Below are 25,678 nucleotides of genomic sequence, written 5' to 3'. Positions count from 1 at the left end.
TTGCTTCCTGACCTGCATACAGGTTTCTCAAGAGGCAGGTCAGGTGGTCTGGTATTCCATCTCTTTCAGAATTTTCCACAGTTTATTGTGATCCACACAGTCAAAGGCTTTGGGATAGTCAATAAAGCAGAAATAGATGTTTTTCTGAAACTCTCGCTTTTTTGATGATCCAGCGGATGTTAGCAATTTGATCTCTGGTTCCTCTGCCTTTTCTAAAAGCAGCTTGAACATCAGGAAGTTCACGGTTCACGTATTGCTGAAGCCTGGCTTGGAGAATTTTAAGCATCACTTTACTAGCATGTGAGATGAGTGCAATTGTGTGGTAGTTGGAGCATTCTTTGGCATTGCCTCTCTTTGGGATTGGAATGAAAACTGACCTTTTCCAGTCCTGTGGCCACTGCTGAGTTTTCCAAACTTGCTGGCATATTGAGTGCAGCACTTTCACAGCATCATCTTTCAGGAGTTGAAATAGCTCAACTGGAATTCCATCACCTCCACTAGGTTTGTTCGTAGTAATGCTTTCTAAGGCCCATTTGACTTCACATTCCAAGATGTCTGGCTCTAGGTGAGTGATCACACCATTGTGATTATCTTGGTTGTGAAGATCTTTTTTGTACGGTTTTTCTGTGTATTCTTGCCACCTCTTAATATCTTCTGCTTCTGTTAGGTCCATACCATTTCTGTCCTTTATTGAGCCCATCTTTGCATGAAATGTTCCCTTGGTATGTCTAATTTTCTTGAAGAGATCTCTAGTCTTTCTCATTCTATTGTTTTCCTCTATTTCTTGCAATGATTGCTGAGAAAGGCTTTCTTATCTCTCCTTGCTATTCTCTGGAACTCCGCATTCAGATGCTTATATATTTCCTTTTCTTCTTTGCTTTTCTCTTCCCGTCTTTTCACAGCTATTTGTAAGGCCTCCTCAGAGAGCCATTTTGCTTTTTTTCATTTCTTTTTCTTGGGGATGATCTTGATTCCTGTCTCCTGTACAATGTCACGAACCTCCGTCCATAGTTCATCAGGCACTCTATCAGATGTAGTCCCTTATCTATTTCTCACTTCCACTGTATAGTCATAAGGGCTTTGATTTAGGTCATAGCTGAATGGTCTAGTGGTTTTCTCCACTTTCTTCAATTTAATTCTGAATTTGGCAAAAAGAAGTTCATAATCTGAGCCACAGTCAGCTCCTGGTCTTGTTTTTGCTGACTGTATTGAGCTTCTCCGTCTTTGGCTACAAAGAATATATAATCAATCTGATTTTAGTTACGCATGTATTATTCTATTCTCCGTTTATTAATTACCATTGAGCAAGGGTCAGTAAACAATTTCTGTAAAGGGGTAGATAGTAGATACTTTTGGCTTTGTAGGCCTTACAGTCTCTGTTGCAGTTTCTCAACTCTGCTATTGTAATGCCATAGATGTTATGTAAATGAGTGGACCCGGCTGTGTTCCAATGAAACTTTACCTAGGAAGCAGACTGAATCTGGTCCCTGGGCTTTAAGTTGGTCAACCCCTGCTCTATAGCATTATGTGTGATGTCTATTGAGAATAAATTCATCCTTGTTGATATTTTGGCTCATAATTAATTAAAATACTGGAGAAGGGAATGGCAATCTACTCTAGTATCTTGCCTGGAGAATCCCATGGACAGAGGAGCCTGGCAGTCCATGGGATCGCAGAGAGTCGGACCTGACTGAGTGACTAACGCTAACAGTAATTAAAATATCTGTTCTCTTATCTGTGCTATGCATTTTAGAATGGGAGATAGCTCAGACTTCTGGTTTTATTCCTACTTTGTCTTCTGAATCTGCACTAATCTTTTACTGTTTGTACTGAGTGCTCAGAATAGAATGCGGCAGACGAGTATATGATCGTAACTTGTTAGGGGATGATTTAGTAGATTTATAATTTTCTACTCTTAATTTTAGGCGTCTCTCAAAACTAAACCCATCCACACGATCATAAGGAAACGAGCCCCTCCATGTAACAATGACTTCTGTCGGTTGGGGTGTGTATGTTCAAGTCTAGCTTTGGAGAAGCGCCAGCCTGCTCACTGCCGCCGACCAGACTGCATGTTTGGCTGCACCTGTTTGAAAAGAAAAGTTGTGCTTGTTAAAGGGGGATCCAAAACTAAGCATTTCCAGAAGAAGAGTGCTCATCGTGATCCAGTATTTTATGATAATTTGGGAGAGGAGCAAAAAGAAGAAGGAGAAGAGGGAGTCAAAGAAGAGGAAGAACAATTGAAAGAGAAAAAGAAGAGAAAGAAACTAGAGTACAGTGAGTATCAATTAAGAATTAAGACAGTACAGGTTTTTTCTTTTTTAAATAGTATGATTATTTGAAAATGTATCTCAGATATAAATTGCTTTAATCTTCTTAATCAGTGATCTCATAAGGATTTAATTATTATTCTTAAAATGCTCTTTGTATATGGCATGTGTGACGTACACAGACTTGAACTCATATGCTTTTTTTAAATTGGAATTTTCTCTTGAAGATAGCTCTTCCATGTTAAATTCGAATCTTCTCTCAATTTCAGTTTTTCTTTTTATACTGTATCTTTTTGTTTTGTTTACATAGATTGACTAATTTCACCACGTAATTAGAGAGTTTCTTGCTTCTTAGTTTATTGGTAGATTCTTTAGTGTTTGAGTCACCAGGGAAACCCTTAGTTTATTAGAGGGTTAATATTCCATTTTTGGCAGTTTATGTTTACATTTGCTATTATTTGCCGTTTACTTTCTTCAGTCAGATTGGATGATTAATATTTTGATATGTATTCTTCCAGTATTTTCTGTTCATCTGCATGTATGCATATATATTTTTTATAGAAATGAAACTTCCATATATATAGTAACTTTTATAACTTTCTTATCATAAAATCATATTCTGCTTTCTGTATTAACAATTGCAGCTCTATAATTTTAGTTTTAATAGCTTTGTATTATTACAGTTCTTTTGGTTGGATATTTAGCTTTTCTCGGTTTTCAAATAGTATGGTGACGAACATTCATGTTCAGTATAGGCTATTAAAAGTGGAATTGCTCTGACAATGAGGATTTTTAAACATTTTAAAATGTTGCTACAATTGTACCAACTATACAATTACCACTAGTTGGATAGTGCCAGTTCTATATTCTTGTTAGATATTAAAACTGATAGGCAGAAACTGATGTCTTTTCTTAAATTTATATTTCTATAGTGATAGGTTTATTGAACATGTCATAAACTGTAAATGGCTTTTTCAAATTCTTTGCTAACTTTTATTGGAGTGGCTTTGTATTTTTCCTGTATATTTCCAAGAGTTTTATTTTTTCCAGGTTGTAATTTTGTAATTTACATTTTAATTTTCTTCAGAGTTCTTCCCATCTCCCTTAGGCGAAGGAAAATCTGAGATTACATGGTTAAGTCTGGTAGTCTCTTTTTTTATGATTTTGGTTCTTTGGAATCTTACTTAGAAAGTCTTTCTCTATCCTCAAGATTTAAAAAAATTAGATTAATAAATGGTCTTAAAATTAAGTTGTTACTATATCTGGAATTTATATGAGATTTGGAGTAGGGCATCATTTCTCTCTCAGATGGCTAGCCAGTTGTACTATTACTTGTTGAGAATAAGTATTTTACTTATTGGTTTAAAATGTCATCTGTGATACAGGAAATGAAAATATACCAGTGTTTGGGTCTGTTTTTAGTTTCTGCTGTTTACTTTGTGACCAGTGTCAGGCTGTTCTAATTGCTATTTCAGTATTCAAATAAGGTACTCTACCTTCATGAACTTCTTGTAAATAAGATTTTAAAGTTTAGAATGAAATATAATACAAAGTTATTAATTTAGTTTTTCCCATATCTCCTTGTTGAGTTTACCCCCATCTTGCACTTAACAGCAATACTTTTCCATTTCAAAGCAATGGAAGTAAGTTACAAAAACAGCAGCAGGAGGAATACTGTATATCTGTTAAGTTTATTACTTTGTTTTCTTGGTAGAGACTTTACCCTGTATCTTAATTAGAATTGAACTCCAGAAGCCAGCCAATTATTGAAGTATATTTTGGTTTTCTCACTGGGATAGTCCTTAATAAAAGACATTGTCTGCTATGTTCTAGGAGCAATGGGGAAAGGAGGGAAGATATTTTTGTAATGATTGCTCTGTAAAAGGAGTAGAAATAGGGAAGAGTTCTTGGAGGCAGAAGTGTTGTTGAGACTGAAAATAAAGGTAAATATAGAAACTGGAAGAGGTTGAAATCTATCAGTGTTTTGCAAAAAGATAGGTGGAAAACGAGAAAAAAATTGCTGATGATTAAAAGGAGTTGGAGAAAGTTAGGAGAAAATGAAAGAGAAATTACTGGAAGAAATGATGGTAGAGGGCCTTCCCTGGTGGTGCAGTGGTTAAAACTCCATGCTTCCACGTCAAGGGGCACAGGTTTGATCCCTGGTCAGGGAACTAAGATCCTGTATTCTTTGTGGTGTGGCCAAAAATAAATAAATAAAAGTAGTAGGGTTGAGTAGAATAGAATAGAAAGAAGTGATAGAAAATGTCTCAAAGCTGAAGCACATGACATTTCTGATTTAAGGGGCCACTGAATACCAGGCAGTTAAGGATTTTCAGGTGAATCTATGTAGACACGCACTCCTGACATTTCAGAACACTGAGAGTGAAGAGTATGTCCTGAACTCTTTTTAGAAGAAGCCACTTCTACTAGGAAGGATTTCGAATCACTTTGGTGTCAAAGAGATCATCAATAGCACTGGATGTTTGAGTAATATTCTTAAAGTCAGAGTTGAATAGGGATTGGATGAATTTTTAATCTAACACTCTTGGCCAAATTATAAACCGTAATTTATAATTATGCATGAAATAGAGATATAGTAAAACATCAGGATGCAAGAAGTTGATCTCTTACAGATTCTTGGTTACTTTCTTGCGGTTGTGCTCCAGAAAATGAAAAAAAAAAAAAATTCAAGAAACATGAGATAATTTCTAGTGAGTTATGAACACAGCTCAAGATAAACAATCTTAGGATGACTACTATAGAGCAAGACTATAAAGCAAGCAGACTAATTTAAAATAGAAAAATCAGAAGATGCTGAGAAGACTACCTTTAAGAGTATATTAGTTTTATTTTATTTTAAGAAATGACATGGTTAAGAGCCTGGATGATTCATGATTAGGTGAAAGTATATGCCAACTTCATCAATTAAAAAAAGAATTGAAAACACAGGAAGGAAAAAATTTGTACAGGAGAATTATGGTCCAACTATTGTATGAACTGGTACAGTTTTTGGTAAGTTTCAAGCAATGAAGAGTTAAGAAAAGAAGGACTTCCCTATTAGTCTACTGGATGGGAATCCACCTTCCATTGTGGGGAACACTGGTTCAGTCCCTGAACTGGGAACTAAGATCCCACATGCTGCATGAATAATAATAATAATATTAATTAATAAGAAAAGAGAATCTGTTCGACAGTTTGAACAGATTTAGTGATATAGAACTGATTACATTTTCTTCTCCTTAGGGGTCAGTCACATTAGTTGATTCTACAAGGATTGATAGGGCTTCCCTCATAGTGGGGTAAAGAATCTGCCTGCAGTGCAGGAGACCCCAGTTTGATTCCTGGGTTGGGAAGATCCCCTGGAGAAGGGATAAGCTACCCACTCCAGTATTGTTGGGCTTCCCTTGTAGCTCCGCTGGTAAAGAATCTGCCTACAATGCGGGAGACCTGGGTTTCTGGGTTGCGAAGATCACCTGGAGAAGAGAAAGGCTGCCCCCTCCAGTATTCTGGCCTGGAGAATTCCATGGACTATACAGTCCATGGAGTACCAAAGGATCAAACACAGTTGAGCTACTTTCACTTTCTTTCACAAGGATTGATCACGTAAGCATAATTGACTAAGCAGATGTATGGATGTTTTGATTTTTAGAATTGGCACATAAAAATTGTTTAAGTTCCAAATTTTTAGGATAGAAATTAGTACCACAAACCATGATAATGGGAATCCACCTTCCATTGTAGCTCTATAGCTGGAGAAGGCAGTGGCACCCCACTCCAGTACTCTTGCCTGGAGAATCCCATGGGCGGAGGAGGCTGGTAGGCTGCAGTCCATGGGGTCGCCAAGAGTCGGACACGACTGAGCGACTTCACTTTCACTTTTCACTTTCATGCATTGGAGAAGGAAATGGCAACCCACTCCAGTGTTCTTGCCTGGAGAATCCCAGGGATGGGTGAGCCTGGTGGGCTGCCGTCTATGGGGTTGCACAGAGTCAGACACGACTGAAGTGACTTAGCAGCAGCAGCTCTATAGCTGATAGAAGTTGAGATGTGGAACAAGTTTAGGATGCTAATTTCGTTATCTTTCATGACACTGAGTCCCTAGCCAATGCTAAAATCTTGGAGTTGAGTATAAAATGTTTCATTTAGAATTATTGAGATAACCACCAAAACTGAATACAAATGGTTGAAAGTAGTCACTTACGGGACTGTGACACGGTGTGGTGGAAGATTTGCCTTTCATTTTTGTGTCATTTTGTATAGTTTGAGTTTTTAGTGTTTTTGAATTTATTCTACAGTTAATATATAAATTAAAAATTAGTGTTTTTGATGTGTGAAATTTAGGTATTTAACAATTGCTTTTTTTGGTCATTATAATAGACTTAAATTTTTTTCTGTGATTAGCAGCCCATTAATTCATTGATGTGGACAGAGGGATGCTAACATTATTAGATAGTTTTTATGAAGGGCACTCTGTAAGGGTTATGTTATTTAAATCTTGCAACTTTTCGTGATAAGGAGGTTTCTCCATTTTACAAATACACTAATTGAGTGCTTAAGCATTTGAGTGGCTTGTTCCTCAAGGTCACATTGCTGTTAAGTGAGCAATAGGGATTTGAACCCAAGTTTCCCAAATCTTTGTGTTTTTTTCTACTGTGTAAGATACGATTTCTGAAATTTGGCCTTCACTCTTATCACCTGTTTACTCTTTTGTTTGTCTAAAAATACTGCAGATGGTATAAAAGCACCACTTACCTACTGTGGGGTGGTACCATGACAAAGGATAAAAATCTGGTATTCCTGCTTTCTCAGCCTGCTTCGAATTTTGTTGGAAATGTGTACCTGCAAGTTAACTTGATGTAAAGAGAAGATCAGTAAAATTGATATCTGTAGGAAACTGATTAGGAAAAACGGAGAATACACCAATTATCAATATCAGGAATGAGAAGTGACATTACTACAGACTTTCAAAGGATAATAAGGAAATATTAGAAACAACTTTATATCAATAAATTGGACAACTTAGATGAAATGAAAAAGTTTTTTTGAAAGACTGCAAAGCTGCCAGACTCATGAAGAAGAAATAATTGCTTAGCCCTATACCTGTGAACTTGTAATGAAAACTCCCACAGTGACGCTCGTTTCAGATATCTTCATGGTGACATCTGCAAAACTGTTTAAGGAAGAAATAATATCCAGTCTCTACAAGCAATCCATAAAATGGTTTCATTCTGTGAGACCAGTGTTACCCTAATACTCAAACTAGTTATGAACATATATAAAAATTATAAATAAAAATTTAGCAGGTCACATCTATGTATATTTTAAGGATAAATGTGTCGTGGCTTAGTGGGATTTATCCCAGGTCTGCAGGATTGGTTTGACATCTGAAAATAATTAGTGTAGTTCACCATTACCATAACAAACTTTTTCTTTTTTATAACAGACTTTAAATATATATATATGTATATCATATGATTTCAATAGATATTTTGAAAAATTGGGAAAATCCATTTCTGATGAAAGTCCTTAAGCACACTAGCAATAGAAAGAAATTTTCTCAACCAGATAAGGAGCATCTGTAAAAATCTTAGCAGCCAACATACTAATTTTGGTACAAGGCTGAGTACTTTCTCCCAGAGATTAGGAATGAAGAAGATTTCTCTTTCATTATGTCTGTTTAACATCATACAGCCTAGCCAGCCAGTAAGGCATGAAAAAGAAAATGAATCCAGGTTGGAAAAGAAGAAATAAAATTGGCTTTTTCGTAGATAGGGGAATTCTAGGAAATCTACAAAACTACTAGAAGTATAAGTTAGTTTAGTGAGGTTACAACATTCAACAATATCAAGATACAGTATATTTGTATATATGCCAGTGAACAACTTGAAATTGAAGTTTAAAAAACCATTTAAAATAGTATACAAGGAAATGAAATGCTTAAGGATAAATCTGACTAAAGTTGCAAAAAAAAGAAAATCCTTTATACTAAAAAGTGCTGAGTGCATGCATGCGTGCTAAGTCACTTCAGTCGTGTCTGACTCTTTGCAAGCCTGTGACTGTGTGGCCTGCCAGGTTCCTCTGTCTGTGGGATTCTCCAGGTAAGAATGCTGGAGTGGGTTGCCATGTTCTCCAGGGGATCTTCCCAACCCAGGGATCAAACCCACATCTCTTACATCTCCCGCATTTTCAGATGGATTGTTTACCACTGCACCACCTAAGTAAATGGAGAGGTTCACAGTTTTCATGAATCAGAAGATTCTTGGTAAGATACAGTTTTCCTCGGACTGACCTATAGATTTGGTTCTGTTCCAGTCAAAACCTCAGTAGGCTTCTTTTGGTAGAAATTGGTGAGTTGTTTCTAAAATTTATATGGAAAATAAAGGACTTAGAGTAGTCCTTTGATAAACAAGGACGTAGTTGGTAGACTTATACTACCTGATTTTACTGTAAAGCTGATATAATTGGGATAAACAAAGACACTCACAAGCATACCTCATTCTATTGTAATTTGAATATATCGCAGTTTTTATAAATTGAAGGTTTGTGGCAATCAGTGTCCAGCAAGTCTGTTGGCACCATTTTTCCAGCAAAGCTTGCTCCTTTCATGCCTCTGTGTCATATTTTGGTAATTCTCACGATATTTCAGATTTTTTCATTATTATACACTTGTATGAATTGTACCAATACAAGATGGCAAACTTAATGAGTGTTGTGTGTATTCTGACTACTCTAGCTACCATTTCCCATCTGTCTCCCTCTGCTTGACCTCCATGTTTCCTAAGACACAACAATAATGAAATTAGGCCAATTGATAACCCTACAGTAGTCTCTTAAGTTTTCAAGTAAAAGGAATGGTCTTGCATATCTCATTTTAAATCAAAGCTAGAAGTGATTAAGCTTAGTGAGGAAGGCATGTCAAAAGCTGAGATGGGCTGAAAGCTATAAAGCTTTCACCAGTTAGCTAAGTTGTAAATGCAAAGAAAAAGTTCTTGAAGGAAACTAAAAGTGCTACTCCAGTGAACATATGAATGATAAAAAAGCAAAACAGTCTTATTGCTGACACTGAGAAAGTTTCAGTGGTTTGAATAGAGTATCATACCAGTCACAACATTCTCCTAAGCTCAGTTCAGTTCAGTCGCTCAGTCGTGTCCGACTCTTTGCGACCCCATGAATCGCAGCACGCCAGGCCTCCGTGTTCATCACCATCTCCCGGAGTTCACTCAGACTCAAGTCCATCGAGTCCGTGATGCCATCCAGCCATCTCATCCTCGGTCGTCCCCTTCTCCTCCTACCCCCAATCCCTCCCAGCATCAGTCTTTTCCAATGAGTCAACTCTTTGCATGAGGTGGCCAAAGTCCTGGAGTTTCAGCTTTAGCATCATTCCCTCCAAAGAAATCCCAAGGCTGATCTCCTTCAGAATGGACTGGTTAGATCTCCTTGCAGTCCAAGGGACTCTCAAGAGTCTTCTCCAACACCACAGTTCAAAAGCATAAATTCTTCAGTGCTCAGCCTTCTTCACAGTCCAGATCTAACATCCATACATGACCACAGGAAAACCATAGCCGTGACTAGACGGACCTTAGTCGGCAAAGTAATGTCTCTGCTTTTGAATATACTATCTAGGTTGGTCATAACTTTTCTTCCAAGGAGTAAGCGTCTTTTAATTTCATGGCCGCAATCACTATCTGCAGTGATTTTGGAACCCCCCAAAAATAAAGTCTGACACTGTTTCCACTGTTTCCCCGTCTATTTCCCATGAAGTGATGGGACCAGATGCCATGATCTTTGTTTTCTGAATGTTGAACTTTAAGCCAACTTTTTCACTCTCCTCTTTCAATTTCATCAAGAGGCTTTTTAGCTCCTCTTCACTTTCTGCCATAAGGGTGGTGTCATCTGCGTATCTGAGGTTATTGATATTTCTCCTGGCAATCTTGATTCCAGCTTGTGTTTCTTCCAGTCAAGCATTTCTTATGATGTACTCTGCACATAAGTTAAATAAGCAGGGTGACAATATACAGCCTTGATGTACTCCTTTTCCTATTTGGAACCAGTGTGTTGTTCCATGTCTAGTTCTAACTGCTGCTTCCTGACCTGCATGCAGATTTCTCAAGAGGCAGGTCAGGTAGTCTGGTATTCCATCTCTTTCAGAATTTTCCACAGTTTATTGTGATCCACACAGTCAAAGGCTTTGGCATAGTCAGTAAAGCAGAAGTAGATGTTTTTCTGAAACTCTCTTGCTTTTTTGATGATCCAGTGGATGTTGGCAATTTGATCTCTGGTTCCTCTGCCTTTTCTAAAAGCAGCTTGAACATCAGGAAGTTCATGGTGCACATATTGCTGAAGCCTGGCTTGGAGAATTTTGAGCATTAGTTTACTAGCATGTGAGATAAGCGCAATTGTGCAGTAGTTTGAGCATTCTTTGGCATTGCCTTTCTTTGGGATTGGAATAAAAACTGACCTTTTCCAGTCCTGTGGCCACTGCTGAGTTTTCCAAACTTGCTGGCATATTGAGTGCAGCACTTTCACAGCATCATCTTTCAGGAGTTGAAATAGCTCAACTGGAATTCCATCACCTCCACTAGCTTTGTTCGTAGCAATGCTTTCTAAGGCCCACTTGACTTCACGTTCCAGGATGTCTGGCTCTAGGTAAGTGATCACACCATCGTGATTATCTGGGTCGTGAAGATCTTTTTTGTACAATTCTTCTGTGTATTCTTGCCACCTCTTAATATCTTCTGCTTCTGTTAGGTCCATACCATTTCTGTCCTTTATTGAGCCCATCTTTGCATGAAATGTTCCCTTGGTATCTCTAATTTTCTTGAAGAATCTCTAGTCTTTCCCATTCTGTTCTTTTCCTCTATTTCTTTGCATTGATCGCTGAAGAAGGCTTTCTTATCTCTTCTTGCTATTCTCTGGAACTCTGCATTCAGATGCTTATATCTTTCCTTTTCTCCTTTGCTTTTCCCCTCTCTTCTTTTCACAGCTATTTGTAAGGCCTCCCCAGACAGCCATTTTGCTTTTTTGCATTTCTTTTCCATGGGGATGGTCTTGATCCCTGTCTCCTGTACAATGTCACAAACCTCATTTCATAGTTCGTCAGGCACTCTATCAGATCTAGTCCCTTAAATCTATTTCTCACTTCCACTGTATAATCATAAGGGATTTGATTTAGGTCATACCTGGATGGTCAAGCGGTTTCCCCTACTTTCTTCAATTTTAGTCGAATTTGGTAATAAGGAGTTCATGATCTGAGCCACAGTCAGCTCCTGGTCTTGTTTTTGTTGACTGTATAGAGCTTCTCCATCTTTGGCTGCAAAGAATATAATCAATCTGATTTCGGTGTTGACCATCTGGTGATGTCCATGTGTCGAGTCTTCTCTTGTGTTGTTGGAAGAGGGTGTTTGTTATGACCAGTGCATTTTCTTGGCAAAAAAGCCCCTAATTGTCTTGAATTCTATGAAATCTTCTGAGAGAGGGTGAAAAGTTTAAAGCTAGCTGTGTTTGGTTCTTAAGGTTTATGGAAAGAAACTATTTCCATGACATACAAATAAATCCACGGATAAGCAGCAAGTACTGGTATAGAAGCTGCAGCAAGTTATCCAGAAGAGCTATCTGACATATAACAATGACTGCTACACTGAACTGCGGGCATTCAATGTAGGCAAAACAGCCTTATGATGGAAGAAGATGCCATCTATGACAATTTTGTCAGTTTTTGCTTCATGTATTTTGATGATCTGTCATTAGGTGTATGAATGTTTGTAGAAGTTATTTTTTCTGGATGTATTGAACATTTTATTAGTATATGACATCCTTCTTTGTTGGGTTCGCTGGTGGCTCAGATGGTAAAGAATATGCCTGCAATGCAGGAGACCCAAGTTTGATCCTTGGGTCAGGAAGAAGGGAATGTGCTACCCACTCCAGTATGCTTGCCCAGAGAATTCCATGGACAGAGAAACCTACTGGGCTACAGTCTCTGGGGTTGCAAAGAGTTGGACATGACTGAGTGACTAACACACACACATCCTTCTTTGTCTGTTTTTTGATTTGATGTTTACTTTGGTCTTAGTATACCCATCCCTATTCTTTTCTGGTTACCGTTTGCATGGATTATCATTTTCTGTCACTTTCAGCCTGTTTGTGCCTTTGGATCTCAAGTGAGTCTCTTGGTGACAGGGTATAATTAGATCATGTTGTTTTTCTTTTAAAATCAATTCTGCCAATCTTTCTTTTGATGGAGATTTTAATCTATGTTTAAAATAGTTATCAATAAGAAGGATCTTCTGTCATTGTGCTGTTTGTTTTTCTGTATACTTAATAACTCTTAGGTTCCTCGGTTCCTGGGTTACTCTTATTATTTTGTTCTTAGTTGGTATTTTGTTGTGAAATGATTGAAATTTCTTCTCATTTCCCTTTGTGTGTTTTGTGTAGGTTTTTTTTTTTTTCTTTTTTGGTTACCATCAGTTCAGTTCAGTCGCTCAGTCGTGTCCGACTCTTTGCGATCCCATGAGTTGCAACACGCCAGGCCTCCCTGTCCATCACCAACTCCCAGAGTTCACTCAAACTCATGTTCATCGAGTCGGTGATGCCATCCAGCCATCTCATCTTCTGTCGTCCCCTTCTCCTCCTGCCCCCAATCCCTTCCAGCACCAGAGTCTTTTCCAGTGAGTCACCTCTTTGCATGAGGTGGCCAAAGTACTGGAGTTTCAGCTTTAGCATCATTCCTTCCAAAGAACACCCAGGACCGATCTCCTTTAGAATGGACTGGTTCGCAGGGCTTACATTTACCATCCTGAAGTTATAACACTCTAAATTTATATCAACTTGACTGACATTAAAAAAAACTCTCCTCCTTTATAGCTATACTTCCACACCTTTTGATTGTTAATGTCACAGTGTTACATATTTATACATTGTGTATTCACAAGCAAATGATTTCTAAAATGCATTAATTTCTTAAATTATGTAAAAAAACAAAATTTAGAGTTATAAACTAAAAATAACAATAATTATAACTTTCATACTAATGCTTTTTCCCTTTAAATGCATATTAATCTCTCAAATTCTATAGAAAATGAAGAGTACATTTATAGACTCTTGTTATAATAATACTAGGTTCTCTCTCTCTCTGGAAGGACAATTTTGCTACATTTAGGTTTCTTGGTTGATAGTATTTTTCTTTTAACACTTCGGATAGATCCAATCACTGTCTGGTGGCCTCCAGAGTTTCTGATGAGACATCTGCTCATATTTTATTGAGGATCTCTTGTAAGTGATAATTTGCTTCTCTCTTTCTGCTTTCAAGATTCTTTGTCTTTCTCTTTTGAAAGTTTGATTATAATGTGTCTCACTGTGGGTCTCTGAGTTCATCTTACTTGGAATTTGTTGCGCTTTCTGGATGTTTATATTCTTGTCTTTCCTTGAAATTTGAAAGTTTTCAGTTGTTATTTCTTCAGAGATTCTCTCTGCCCATTACTTTTTCTCTTCTCCCTCTGGAATGCCTGTGATGCTTATACTTGTCTACTTGATGGTATCACCCAGGTCCTTAGGTTCTGTTCACTTGTCTTTAATCTGTTTTATTTCTTTTCCTTAGACTCCATGATTCCCATGGTGCTATCTTCAGATTCGCTGATTGTTTTTTTTGCCTATTTGATTCTGCCTTTGAGTCCCTGTAGTTAATTTCCATTTTAGTTACTGTGCTTTTTTACCTCCAGGATTGCTTTTTGGTTTCTTTTCATGTTTTATGTTTCTTTATCAATATTTCCATCTTTTTCACATGTTATTTTCTTGACTTTCTCCACATCTTCCTTGATTTTTTTGAGTATCTTTAAGGCAGTTATTTTAAAGTCTTTGGTATATCTATCTTTTGGTCTTTTTCAGGGATGGTCGATTTGTTTTTTTTCTTTGAAATGGGCCATACTTTTTTTTTTTTGGTATGGTTTGTGATGTTTTGTGAAGCACTGGACATTTGAATCTGATAATGTGATAACTCTGGAAATCAGATTCTTTTCCTTCTTCGGATTTTTTTGTTCTTAACTGTTTCTGTTTTTTTGATTCTTGTAGGCTGTCTGTGTCAAGCCTTTCCTTAGGCATTCATGTGTGTGCTTAGTCGCTCAGTTGTGTTGACTCTCTGCGACCCCAGGGACTGTAGCCCTCCAGGCTCCTCTGTCCATGGGTATTCTCTAGGCAAGAATACTGGAGTGGGTTGCCATGCCCTCCTTTTGGGGATCTTTCCAACCCAGGTACTGAACATTGCAGGCAGATTCTTTACTGTCTGAGCCACCTGGGAAGCCCAAGAATACTGATGTGGGTAGCCTATTCCTTCCCTAGGGCAACTTCCTGAACAGGAATCACACCAGGGTCTCCTGCATTGCAGGCAGATTCTTTACCAGCTGAGTGATGAGGGAAGCCCTAGGCATGCAGAGTCCCTTTCTAATTTTCCTTGTATATGCAGGGTTTTTTTTTTTTTTCCAAGTGTTCTAGTCTTTAGTGTCTGTCTCCTGTAAAGGGGGATGAGTGAAAAGTGAAGAGAGGAGAGGGTGGTGTCCCTTTAAATCCCCTCGAAGTTACCTAAGACAGAAGGATAAGGCCTTGCAACCAAGTGGGTAGCTTCAACAGTAATGGCTTCCTGCCTCTGTGCACCTCTGTGGCCAGAAGCAGCAGTCAGAGCAGAGATCCCTGATATTTAGAGGACAAGGTCCTTTCTGCCCACCCTTGCTCCCTCTGTGTTGCAAGCTGCTCCAGGAACACGTGCACAGCTGCTTGCCAGGTGACCAGGTGATGAGGAATGAGTAGCTGCTGTTGTGCCAAGAACTGAAATTGAACCTAATGAACGTTTACTGTCCCAGTCCTCCCTTGAAAGGTGCAATTCTTCATCAGACTCCAGAGTTTGAAAATATATCAGATTCTGCCAGTACAATTATTGTTCACATCTAGAATCATATATCTTGGTGCTGCCTACTCCATCATCTCCCCAGAAACCTCTCAGTATCCATTCTTAAACAACAACAAAAACCCCAAACCCAAAAAACTCCTAGCAAGCAAAACTGAATATTGTAATGGTGTTTCTTCTCTTTTTCATCTGTAATTTCATTGCAGTTCTAATCATTGCAATCCTAATCAAAATTGTGACAACTTTTTATGTGAAACTTGAAAAGCTGATTCCAAAATTTATATGAAAATGCACCTAGAAATAGCCAGGGCAGTCTAGAATAAGGCGGGAGGTCTTGCTTGCTAAATGTCGAAAGTTATAGAACTCTCGTTTTAAGATGGGATGGGGACTTCCTTGGCAGTCCAGTGGTTGAAAACTTCATGCTTCAAGTACAGGAGGCAAGGGTTCGATCTCTGGTGGGGGAACTAGGATCCCACAGGCCGTGTGGTGTGGCCAACAACAACAGAACCATGCTTCTGGCTGGAGTACCAACTGAATAGACTAGTAGGCCAAATAGAGAGGCTGCAGTAGACTCAGACACATGAGCAATTGGTTTGACAAAAGTGGCAGAAGAGTAAGGAAAAGGGTGATCTCGTCAGTAAATGTTGGTGGAATCATTGAATATCCATATCGGGAATATGTGAAACTTTATTCCTCATGCTATACATAGAAATAATTTCTACATAGATTACAGACCCAATTGTCAAAGCTAATCAACACAACTTTTGGAAGATAATGTTTAAAAAAATGCACGTGTGTGTGTATGATCTCATATTAGTAGAAGGGTTCTTAAGCGTGACAGGAGAAATAATCAGTCCTTTCTGGGTTGGCCAAAATGTTCATTCAGGTTTTTTCATAATATCTTACAGAAAAATCCAAACAAACTTCTTGGCCAGGCCAATATATTTGATGAGTTAAAAATGAGAAACTCATTGCTTAAAGACATTAAGCAAGTGAAAATGTAAGCTACAGTGAGAAAATAGATACTTGCAATATTTAGGGACTTGTATCCAGAATATACAGAGATATTGGTGCAGATTAATCAGAACTAAGTAGTCCCATTTTAGAAAGGGCAAGTCTCTGGTGGCCCAGAGGCTAATACTGTGCTTCCAGTGCTTGGGACCTGGGTTCGATCGCTGGTCAGATAACTAGATCCCACATTCCACAACTGAAATTTCACATGCAGCGACTACAGAGTTATCATCCCGTAACTAAAGATCTGCATGCCACAACTAAGATTCACCATGGCCAAATAAATGTAAATATTTTTTTAAAAGTGGGGGCAAGTCTTTTAGAAGCACTTCAGGACGGATGTTGACCATCTCATTTATAATTGGAAATGCAAACTATATCCACAGCAAGATTCTACTGCATGCCTGCAAAAATGGTTATAATTAAAATTCTCTGATGATATCAGCTCTTAAGAAATGGGAGCTTTGATGTACTGCTAGTGGGAATGTAAATTGGCATAAGCACTTTGGAAAGTAGTTTGACAGTTTCTGCTGGGATTGGTGACTCACATGCCCTTAGTCTAGCAGTTTGACTCCAGAGTAACCAGCAGAACTGCATTCTACAACAGTGTTTTGGCACAATGACTCACAGTACCTAAAACCTGCAAACAAACCCAGATATCTGATAGCATTAGAATGAATAAATAATAGTATGAATAATCAGTGGAATAGTATATACCACAGTAAAAATAAATGATTTATGTGTAGAATATAGATATATTTTACAAAATTGTTGAGTGAGAAGGAAAAAAAAAGCTAGGCAGGGAATACATCTCTGTAATTTCAAAAGTAGACAAAATTAAGCTGTGATGTTTAGTGATGATGTTTGGTGTTAAAAAGGAATGCAGAGAGGTGGCTAATAATTTAAGTGACTTGCTTGTAGGAAGGAATTATGAGAAAGACATGCAAAGGCTTCTGAGGTTTATGGCCATATTTCATTTCTTAATCTTTATAGAGTTTACATGGTTGTATATTTGTTAATATGTATTGCTATTAAGTTGTATATACATTGTTTCTGTACATATGGGTATTTCACAATAAAGAGGTGTTTTTTTTTTTTTTTTTTTTAATAAAGAGGTTTAAAATGCTTTCAGAATGGGAGGGAGATGAATATAGTATGCTGATTGTTAGCATAGCAGTTTTCTGGGACTTACTTGCCCAACACTTCATTCATGAAGCAAGTACTCTGGACACTGCTAGGAGTGAGAGGAGTTAAGATATAGATAGTTAAAACTAAGTCTGTAAGAAATTACTGTCAATTTGATGAACAGGTAAACATGTAGATATATATTTATGATAATTTTAAATGCCACAATAACAAAAGTGCCATGTTTTAAGTATCATGAAGAAAAGGCTTTTTGAGAACTGAGAAGGCAAAATGATAACACTATAGAACCTTGGGAAGATGGTGTGTATTAGAAGGCATTTGAATAGAAACACGGGGATATATTACTTTATTCTTGAAACAGGTTTCTGTTCTTGGCTTCTGTGAATATATGCTACTCTGGCTCTCCCCTCATTGTGTCTTTGCTAACTTCCTTTATCTGGGTTTCAGATGAAAGGTAGGAGTATCTCAAGTGTATTGTGAGGGGGAAAGAGAAGCGTTCAGTCTTGGATTCCAGACTGTGTAAAGGAGTCAAGTGGACAGCGGGGTTAAGGAAGTGTGGGGAAATGGACTGTTGTTTAGGGTCTTATGTGGAGTCTGTCCATTTTCATGGCTTCAGGTGTAGTCTCTGCCCAATGGTAGTCTTAATTTTTAATGCTTACCCTAGTTGCTGTCATTCCAGTCTTAACACTGTCCTCAACAGAACTAATTCAATAGATTTTGTGAACTCTCCTATTTATTGGAGCCACAATTCCTGTTTTATCCACAAAATTTAGAGTTGTTTTTGATTCTCTGTGAGAAATTAATATGTTTAGACATTTTAAGAGGTTTTCTTTGGAAGTATTGTGAAGTTATGAGCTGTTATTTTCAAAAGAAAAAAAAGATGAAAAGAGTTCTTAGTAAATCCTTAGTTTATGGAGGCTTAGAAAGTCCTTGAAAGATGATTGAAAGAGGCAAGACAATGTTGTTTGACCTGAAGCCTTTTATTTTTGTAGTAAAATTAATATGTGTGAAATAATTCATAGAACTAGACAACAAAGCTTTAACCAAATGATTGATAGAGGCTCTGTATACACCACCTTCTTTGTAAGGGCACCCTGGTTTACCCTTTTAAAAACTGCAACCATCCCCCTTAAGATATATACTCATAGATACTCACTAAACAGTTTATCAGTACTTCTCTGTGCTTGGTTTTTTCCTTATAAGCACTTGAAAATCCTACATATTTTCATTATTTTCCCTGTTTATTGACTGTCTTACCCTCGTCCCTCTACAACTTAAATATAACCTCCATGAAAGCAAGAATTTTTGATCAGTTTTGTTCATTACTGTGTCTACAAAGTCTGATACATATGAATGTTCAAATATTTGAATACCTGAATGAATACTGGGGGTTTTAACAGCCTTTGTGAATTAATGTGATAAATAAACTAAGTTAACAGAAGTTGGATAACAGAGGCTGCTAAGTAGCTAATGAATTAACTCAGTCACATTCTAGCTCAGGTTTTTTCGCCCTTGGTATTTTATAGTTACACTCTGAATGATGTTAGCCTTAGGAGACTTTTAGACAAAATTATTCATCAGTAATTGGGTTTTAGTGTTCAGAGCAAATGGACTTCTTATGAGATCAGGTAGCAGTTTGGATACTGCTTTCTTATGCAAGATTAAGTGTCAGTTGCCCCTTTCATGTGATTTTAGGCAAAGATTGTGGGTCTTTGGTTTGGAGCTATCCTCTCTGAGCACTGATCATTGAAATGCAAAACACAATGTTTGTTTCTCTTGTCTTATTGATGGGAATGGGTAATTTGCTTTTGAAAAAGCAGCCAACAGCCTGTTAACCAAATCCTCTATTTCATTTGGTTAAGAATCAGTGCATGCTTTCCTTTGTGTAGAATTTGTTGATGGTATGATTTCGTCTTAGTTAGGTTTCATTGCTTTCCTGTTTATGTATTTTTGCTTCTATGCTGAGTTCAGGCTGACTTCTGAATAGAAGTTGTCATCAGAAGGCAGCAGTAACAGGTCTGGAACCAGATTGACTGGGTTTGATCCAGGTTCTGCCTCTTATTATTGGGCTTCCCTGAACTTCAGCTTTTGTAAAGTATCAGTTCAATTGCTTAGTCATTTCAGACTCTTTGCAACCCCATGGACTGCAGCACGCCAGGCCTCCCTGTCCATCACCAACTCCCAGAGTTCACTCAAACTCAGATCCATAGAGTTGGTGATGTCATCCAGCCACCTCATCCTCTGTTGTCCCCTTCTCCTCCTGCCTTCAGTCTTTCCCGGCATCAGGGTCTTTACAAATGAGTCAGTTCTTCCCATCAGGTGGCCAAAGGATTGGAGTTTCAGTTTCAACATCAGTCCTTCCAATGAATATGCAGGACTGATTTCCTTTAGGATGGACTGGTTGGATCTTCTTGCAGTCCAGGGGACTCTCAAGAGTCTTCTCCAACACCACAGTTCAAAAGCTTCAGTTCTTCAGCGCTCAGCTTTCTTTATAGTCCAACTCTCACATCCATACATGACTACTGGAAAAACCATAGCTTTGACTAGACGGACCTTTGTTGGCAAAGTAATGTCTCTGCTTTTTGATATGCTGTCTAGGTTTGTCACAGCTTTTCTACCAAGGAGCAAGAGTCTTTTAATTTCATGGCTGCAGTCACCACCTGCAGTGGTTTTGGAGCTCAAGAAAATAAAGTCCGTCACTGTTTCCACTGTTTGCCTATTTGCCATGAAGTGATGGGACCAGATGCCATGATCTTAGTTTTCTGAATGTTGAGTTTTAAGCCAGCTTTTTCACTGTCCTCTTTCACTTTCATCAAGAGGCTCTTTAGTTCTTCACTTTCTCCCATAAGGGTAGTGTCATCGGCATATCTGAGGTACTGATATTTCTCCAGGCAATCTTGACTCCAGCTTGTGCTTCATCCAGCCCAGCATTTCTCATGATGTACTCTGCATAGAAGTTAAATAATCAGGGTGACAATATACAGCCATGACATACTCCTTTCCCTATTTGGAACCAAATGGAAATAATAATATCTCAAGGACCATTGTTACAGTTACATGAATTAAAACATAGTAAGTGCTTAGACTCTGTAGATAGGTTCAAAAAGTACTTGTTGTTATTTGTAGAATTAAAAAGTGTAATATAGGATAATTGTCTTTCTAGGATAATAGAAAAAGCCTCTTCTGATCATGTTAATTATAATAGCATCTCCTGTTAACTCTTTATCCTTTATTTATCCATCTGTATTTTTCTGTGTTGTCCTTATTACTTGATACTATATGTTTATTAGATTGTTTTCTCCTGTGGATTATAAACTCTGTGAAGGCAAGAACTTTGTTTTAGTCATAGCTGTTTTCACTCTAGGATCTAAAGCAGTGTCTGATTTATAATAGGTATTCAACAAATATTTGGTTAATAAATAAATAAATTAAGGTTCATGAGGGCCAACTAAAGGTTTCTTAGGGGTTATCTATCTGTTTGATTATTTTAATGATTTAATGCTTTTTATGAGGGAGAATATTTTGACAATGCCTCAGTTAACTTTTGTCTTACCCTTCCTTTTGTTAAGCTATCTGTGAAACAGAACCTGAACAGCCTGTTCGACATTACCCACTGTGGGTGAAAGTAGAAGGTGAAGTAGATCCAGAACCAGTGTATATCCCAACGCCTTCTGTCATTGAGCCTATGAAACCATTGTTGTTGCCTCAGCCAGAAGTTTTATCTACTACTGTGAAGGGCAAACTACTCACGGGAATTAAACCTGCGAGGGCATATACTCCCAAACCCAATCCTGTGGTAAGCTTAGAGTTATACATCTTTTATTGAAAGTTATAAAAATAATTTGTAAAGGTAATGGGTTTCAACCAGATTTTTGGTTTGTATTTTGTGAATCATGGTGCTTTCAGGTAGTATGTCTGCAAGCCATCTCCCTTTCTGATTTAGTCAGTTTAATTGATGGCATTTAAAAAGTGTCATAAAAGTTGACAGAAAACAGCAAAATTCTGTAAAGCAGTATCAACTTCAACTAAAAATAAATTAATTTTAAAAATGTCATAAAAGTAGAGTGAATAGTAGTATGATTGACCCTTGAGCAACAGGGAGAGTTTGGAGTGTAGACCCTTTGTGCAGTCAAAAGTCCATGTGTAATGTTACAGTTAGCTTTTTGTGCCTGTGGTTCTGCATGTGTGGACTCAACCAACTGAGGATCATATAGTATCCTGTAGTATTTACTGTTGAAGAAAAGCTGTACTTGGACCTGTACAGAATTACTATAATTCTTAAAGATAGCTAAATCTCTCTTTAGGAGGATCATATCAAATCGGCTTTAAAAAAAAATGACTTGGCAAAAGTCTTCTGAAGGTTCTTTTATTCATGTAGTATAGAATATTAAGTGATTGAGATGTAGTATGCACTATTAGAAAAGCATTAGGAAGAAACTTTAGAGAGTCACTGTGATCTTTTTAAAGCATATTGTCTTTATATACAATAAAGTTTAAGGTTTAAAATAGTTGCATGACCAGGTGAAGGCAGTAGATAGAAGATCTGATTCTTCTCTTGTGTTAATGGGTTAAGCAGTTCTGATTATTAGTAAATCTATTTCAGTCTTTCTGTTTAATTAAATTGAAGAAAGATTGTTCAGTACAGTGCTATTTAGTATGGTCTCTATACAGTGCTAATATATAACTGTAAGTTTGCATTAAAAATTTTTAAGTGTTGTAATAGAAGCAAAGATTACATCCTTTTCCTTTTGGAATCCTGGAGACTTCCCCCCGCCCCCCCCAATATTTGGAATGTTTTGTTGTATGAAACTTACAGATTCGGGAAGAAGACAAGGATCCAGTCTACTTGTACTTTGAAAGTATGATGACTTGTGCCCGAGTTCGAGTGTATGAACGAAAAAAAGAGGAAGAGAGACAACCATCACCATCACCATCTCCATCATTTCAGCAGCAGGGCTCATGTCATTCTAGTCCTGAGAACTGTAGTGTAAAGGTGAATTCCTTATTGCATAGATTTCTCTTTTTAACTTCCAATTGCTTGTTGCTAGTATTAGAATTTGCATTACTGTTGGTATAATATGAAGTAATTCTTTAGGGGCAGAGAAGCTTTACATAATGTGCATATCAATTTATGTTTCTCTGCATACCTATTCTAGAACATATTCCCTTAAGGTCATTTTAAAAGTATTACTCTTTCTGAAGTTGGAGTAATTTTGAAAATTTAAACATTTTTGGTTTTAATAATGTGGTTTATTAGGATTTGATCTTTCTGCATTGGTGAATTTTCTAAATAGTTGAAACTTGTTTCATTAAACATCAAATATTTTTCCTTTTTTACTAGAATTACACTATAAAATGCAATGTTAATTATTTTCTTGGTAACTCAGTCACTATCACAGATGTTAAACAGCAAGACTACTTGTTTTTATGGTTGTATAGTGTGATGGTAATGTGGATGTCAAGATGTTCTTTGAGTACTTTAATTTTTCTATTATTTTAGGCTTCCTTGAGATTTAATTTGTATGTCATAGTCCCTTGATATTAAATATGTGTTGAACTGAAGTGTTTGTATTGTTCCCTTTGTCAGGAGCCAGCTTCTGAACAGCAGCCTTTGAAACCACTCACTTGTGACCTGGAGGATGATTCTGATAAATCACAAGGTCAGAATGAAAACTATGACTTATCATTTGATAGTAATTATTAATATATAGATATGGACTATACTAATAATGAGGGGGAACCAAAGCTACCAATCCAGAGCATGTCTCCCTACCTTGTTTCTAGTTTTGGTAAAAATAGACACTATAGGTAAGTTTTTTTCCCAGTTTTTTGCTGTGTTTAACTTTCCTGTTCTAAGAAATACAATTTGTTGGTATTCGTGGTATGTTGTGTTGTAAGAAACAGAATGAGGTCGGTGATTTTTTTAAAACTCCTTTACAAACCTCAGCGATTTTGACATCATTAGTTACTGAAATTTTACCTGAGATTTTCAATAGTTGCTGCAGTTGGAGAGTACAGAGGGAAAAAGGAAGGAGTATCACTGATTTATTTAGTAAATGTTACAGCTGGAATTAGTATGATGAAGGTAGTGTCTAGGGAATTAACCTTTTGTTTTTGATTGTGCTTCTTAAGACATCAGACATTTAAGCAGCAGTGTCTGCTAAACTTTTTTTATGGCATGATAAACATACAAAAATGATACTGTTGCTAGCACATTAAGGCAATTGGAAAGGGTGCCTATTAGCATGATCACCCTGAAGGCTGAGGGAATTGGCTATCCTGATGTATTGATAACTGTACTACATTGGTTGGGGGAGATCTGCTATAGAAATCTAGCTAGTGAAATGTATATTTAGTTAATGTGTTGCCATGAATGTAAACATACTTGAGTTGTGAGTGGTCTTGCATGAAATGTAGAAGTGGAACAATCAAATCCAGAGGCACAGAAGTAGTTCAGAAATATTTGCAGTGGAAACTAGAGGTAGAGTGCAAGGTTTTTTCCCCCAACAAAAACATCATCTTTCTTGCTGTTCTTTAGGGTTGACTCTACCCCTCACATATTACAAAGCATCTTGCAAGTGTCTTTGCTTTGCTTATATGGATAGCAAGTACACTATACTAAGTAAGCCTAACCCTGGTTATATACTTTGTTTGCAAGATAGTACTTTCTTATGTAATAGTTAATGGCTTTTTAGAGCAGTCTCAAGAGGGATTCACTTTTATTAAGAGAGCCCAATGAGTAGAATAGTGAAGACTATTATAGTCTGATTTTCTGGAATCTTTTTCTATTTTTCATGGAAAACTCCCAAATTGTAAGTGTCAGTTTACCACTGAAAGTCCATGGGAATGGGATACTGGACAACTGTTGAATATCTATGCCCCTGGCACCTTTCTGAGAACTCAGGAAAAATGAAAATCTTTCAAAGTTCAGTACAGAATGTTATAATACAGAAATATCTTTCAATTCCTTATCAGAAAAGAGCTGGAAATCTTCCTGCAATGAAGGGGAATCAGCTTCTACCTCCTATGTGCATCAGAGGTCACCTGGTGGTCCCACCAAACTGATCGAGATCATCTCAGACTGCAACTGGGAGGAGGATCGGAACAAGATTTTGAGCATCTTATCCCAGCACATCAATAGCAACATGCCACAGTCACTTAAGGTGGGCAGCTTCATCATTGAGTTGGCTTCTCAGCGAAAGAGCCGGGGTGAAAAGAATCCTCCTGTTTATTCTTCTCGTGTGAAAATCTCTATGCCATCATGTCAAGATCAAGATGATATGGCTGAGAAATCTGGATCAGAGACTCCTGACGGTCCATTATCCCCTGGGAAAATGGATGATGTCTCTCCCGTGCAGACAGATGCCCTGGATTCAGTGAGGGAGAGATTACATGGAGGCAAAGGTCTGCCCTTTTATACAGGGCTTTCTCCTGCAGGGAAGCTTGTGGCCTATAAACGTAAACCCAGTTCAAGCACATCTGGGCTTATCCAGGTGAGAATTACCTTTAATCTGGATGTAGCACCTTTTTATACTTAGGTACCACCTTGATTTTTCACAGCCCTTTGTGGGCCTTATATTATTTATCTTTGCATTCCCTGGGAACTGGGTGACAAAATCATCATCTCTTTTTGTAATAGGCCTAGGTTAGATGCACACCTAGGGTGAATTTTTGGCACATTTACAAACAGAAAGGTAGAGCCCTGTGTTAGCTTATAGTTTTCTTTCTAGTCTTCCCAGAAGGTTGCCCTTAAGCTGTTTTACCTAGGCTATAGTGATATTTTGACAGTCAAGCAAGAATAATAAGGGATTCAGTCTAGTTCTTGGGATTATTATTAGCAGATAACTTTTAAAATAAAATGAAGTTAATTTTTAAGATAAGCAATATATGTTTGAAAACTTGGGAGAAAATTTAAATTTAGGAAGATGTTATTCAAATACATAAATTTTTAAAAAATTGAGCCACAGTTTACATATTTTATCTTTATTTGATTCATAGAGTTCTTGCCAGTCTAATCATTATTATAGGGCAAATATCTATATCCTTGCTACTTAGTACTTCAGACAGATATGTTAGTAAAATTACACTGGCATGTAGAAAATCTTTTTGAAGGAAAGTTCTGAGGTAAAATGTAGTCATAGGTCCAAAAGAGTTTCCTTTTGTTCAGTGACATTAAATGCACTTTTATATCAGAGTAAAAAATGTGGGGTCGTGTCTGACATTACTGCTAAGGTTACTTGACTTTACTAGCTAACTGCTTCTCTGGGTTAAGGGCTTTGCCACCATTATAACTGATCTACTTAATTAAAAACTTTCTATTGCAGTTGCTATGTAACTGCTTCTGTTGATATTTCTTAAACTC

The 25,678-nt window shown here is 37.4% G+C and overlaps 1 protein-coding gene across 9 annotated transcripts in view; it reads left to right on the top strand.

Annotated features, from left to right (window-relative positions):
• The window catches only part of MGA (MGA, MAX dimerization protein), a 150,550-nt gene that overhangs the window by 96,550 nt on the left and 28,322 nt on the right, over positions 1-25,678 (top strand). For 7 of the 9 annotated variants that reach the window (XM_013966997.2, XM_018054415.1, XM_005685519.3 and 4 more), the window contains 5 exons: positions 1,926-2,274; positions 20,886-21,112; positions 22,133-22,309; positions 22,904-22,976; positions 24,292-24,809. In XM_013966997.2, the coding sequence (XP_013822451.1) occupies positions 1,926-2,274; positions 20,886-21,112; positions 22,133-22,309; positions 22,904-22,976; positions 24,292-24,809 (1,344 nt within the window). The remainder of the gene's footprint in view (positions 1-1,925; positions 2,275-20,885; positions 21,113-22,132; positions 22,310-22,903; positions 22,977-24,291; positions 24,810-25,678) is intronic. The other 2 variants (XM_013966999.2, XM_013966998.2) reach the window with 1 other exon arrangement.

The sequence above is a fragment of the Capra hircus genome, chromosome 10 (assembly GCF_001704415.2).
Source record: "Capra hircus breed San Clemente chromosome 10, ASM170441v1, whole genome shotgun sequence".
Lineage (NCBI taxonomy): Eukaryota > Metazoa > Chordata > Mammalia > Artiodactyla > Bovidae > Capra > Capra hircus.
The sequence above is the reverse complement of the archived record's forward strand: the minus strand, read 5'-3'. Positions and strand labels throughout refer to the sequence as shown.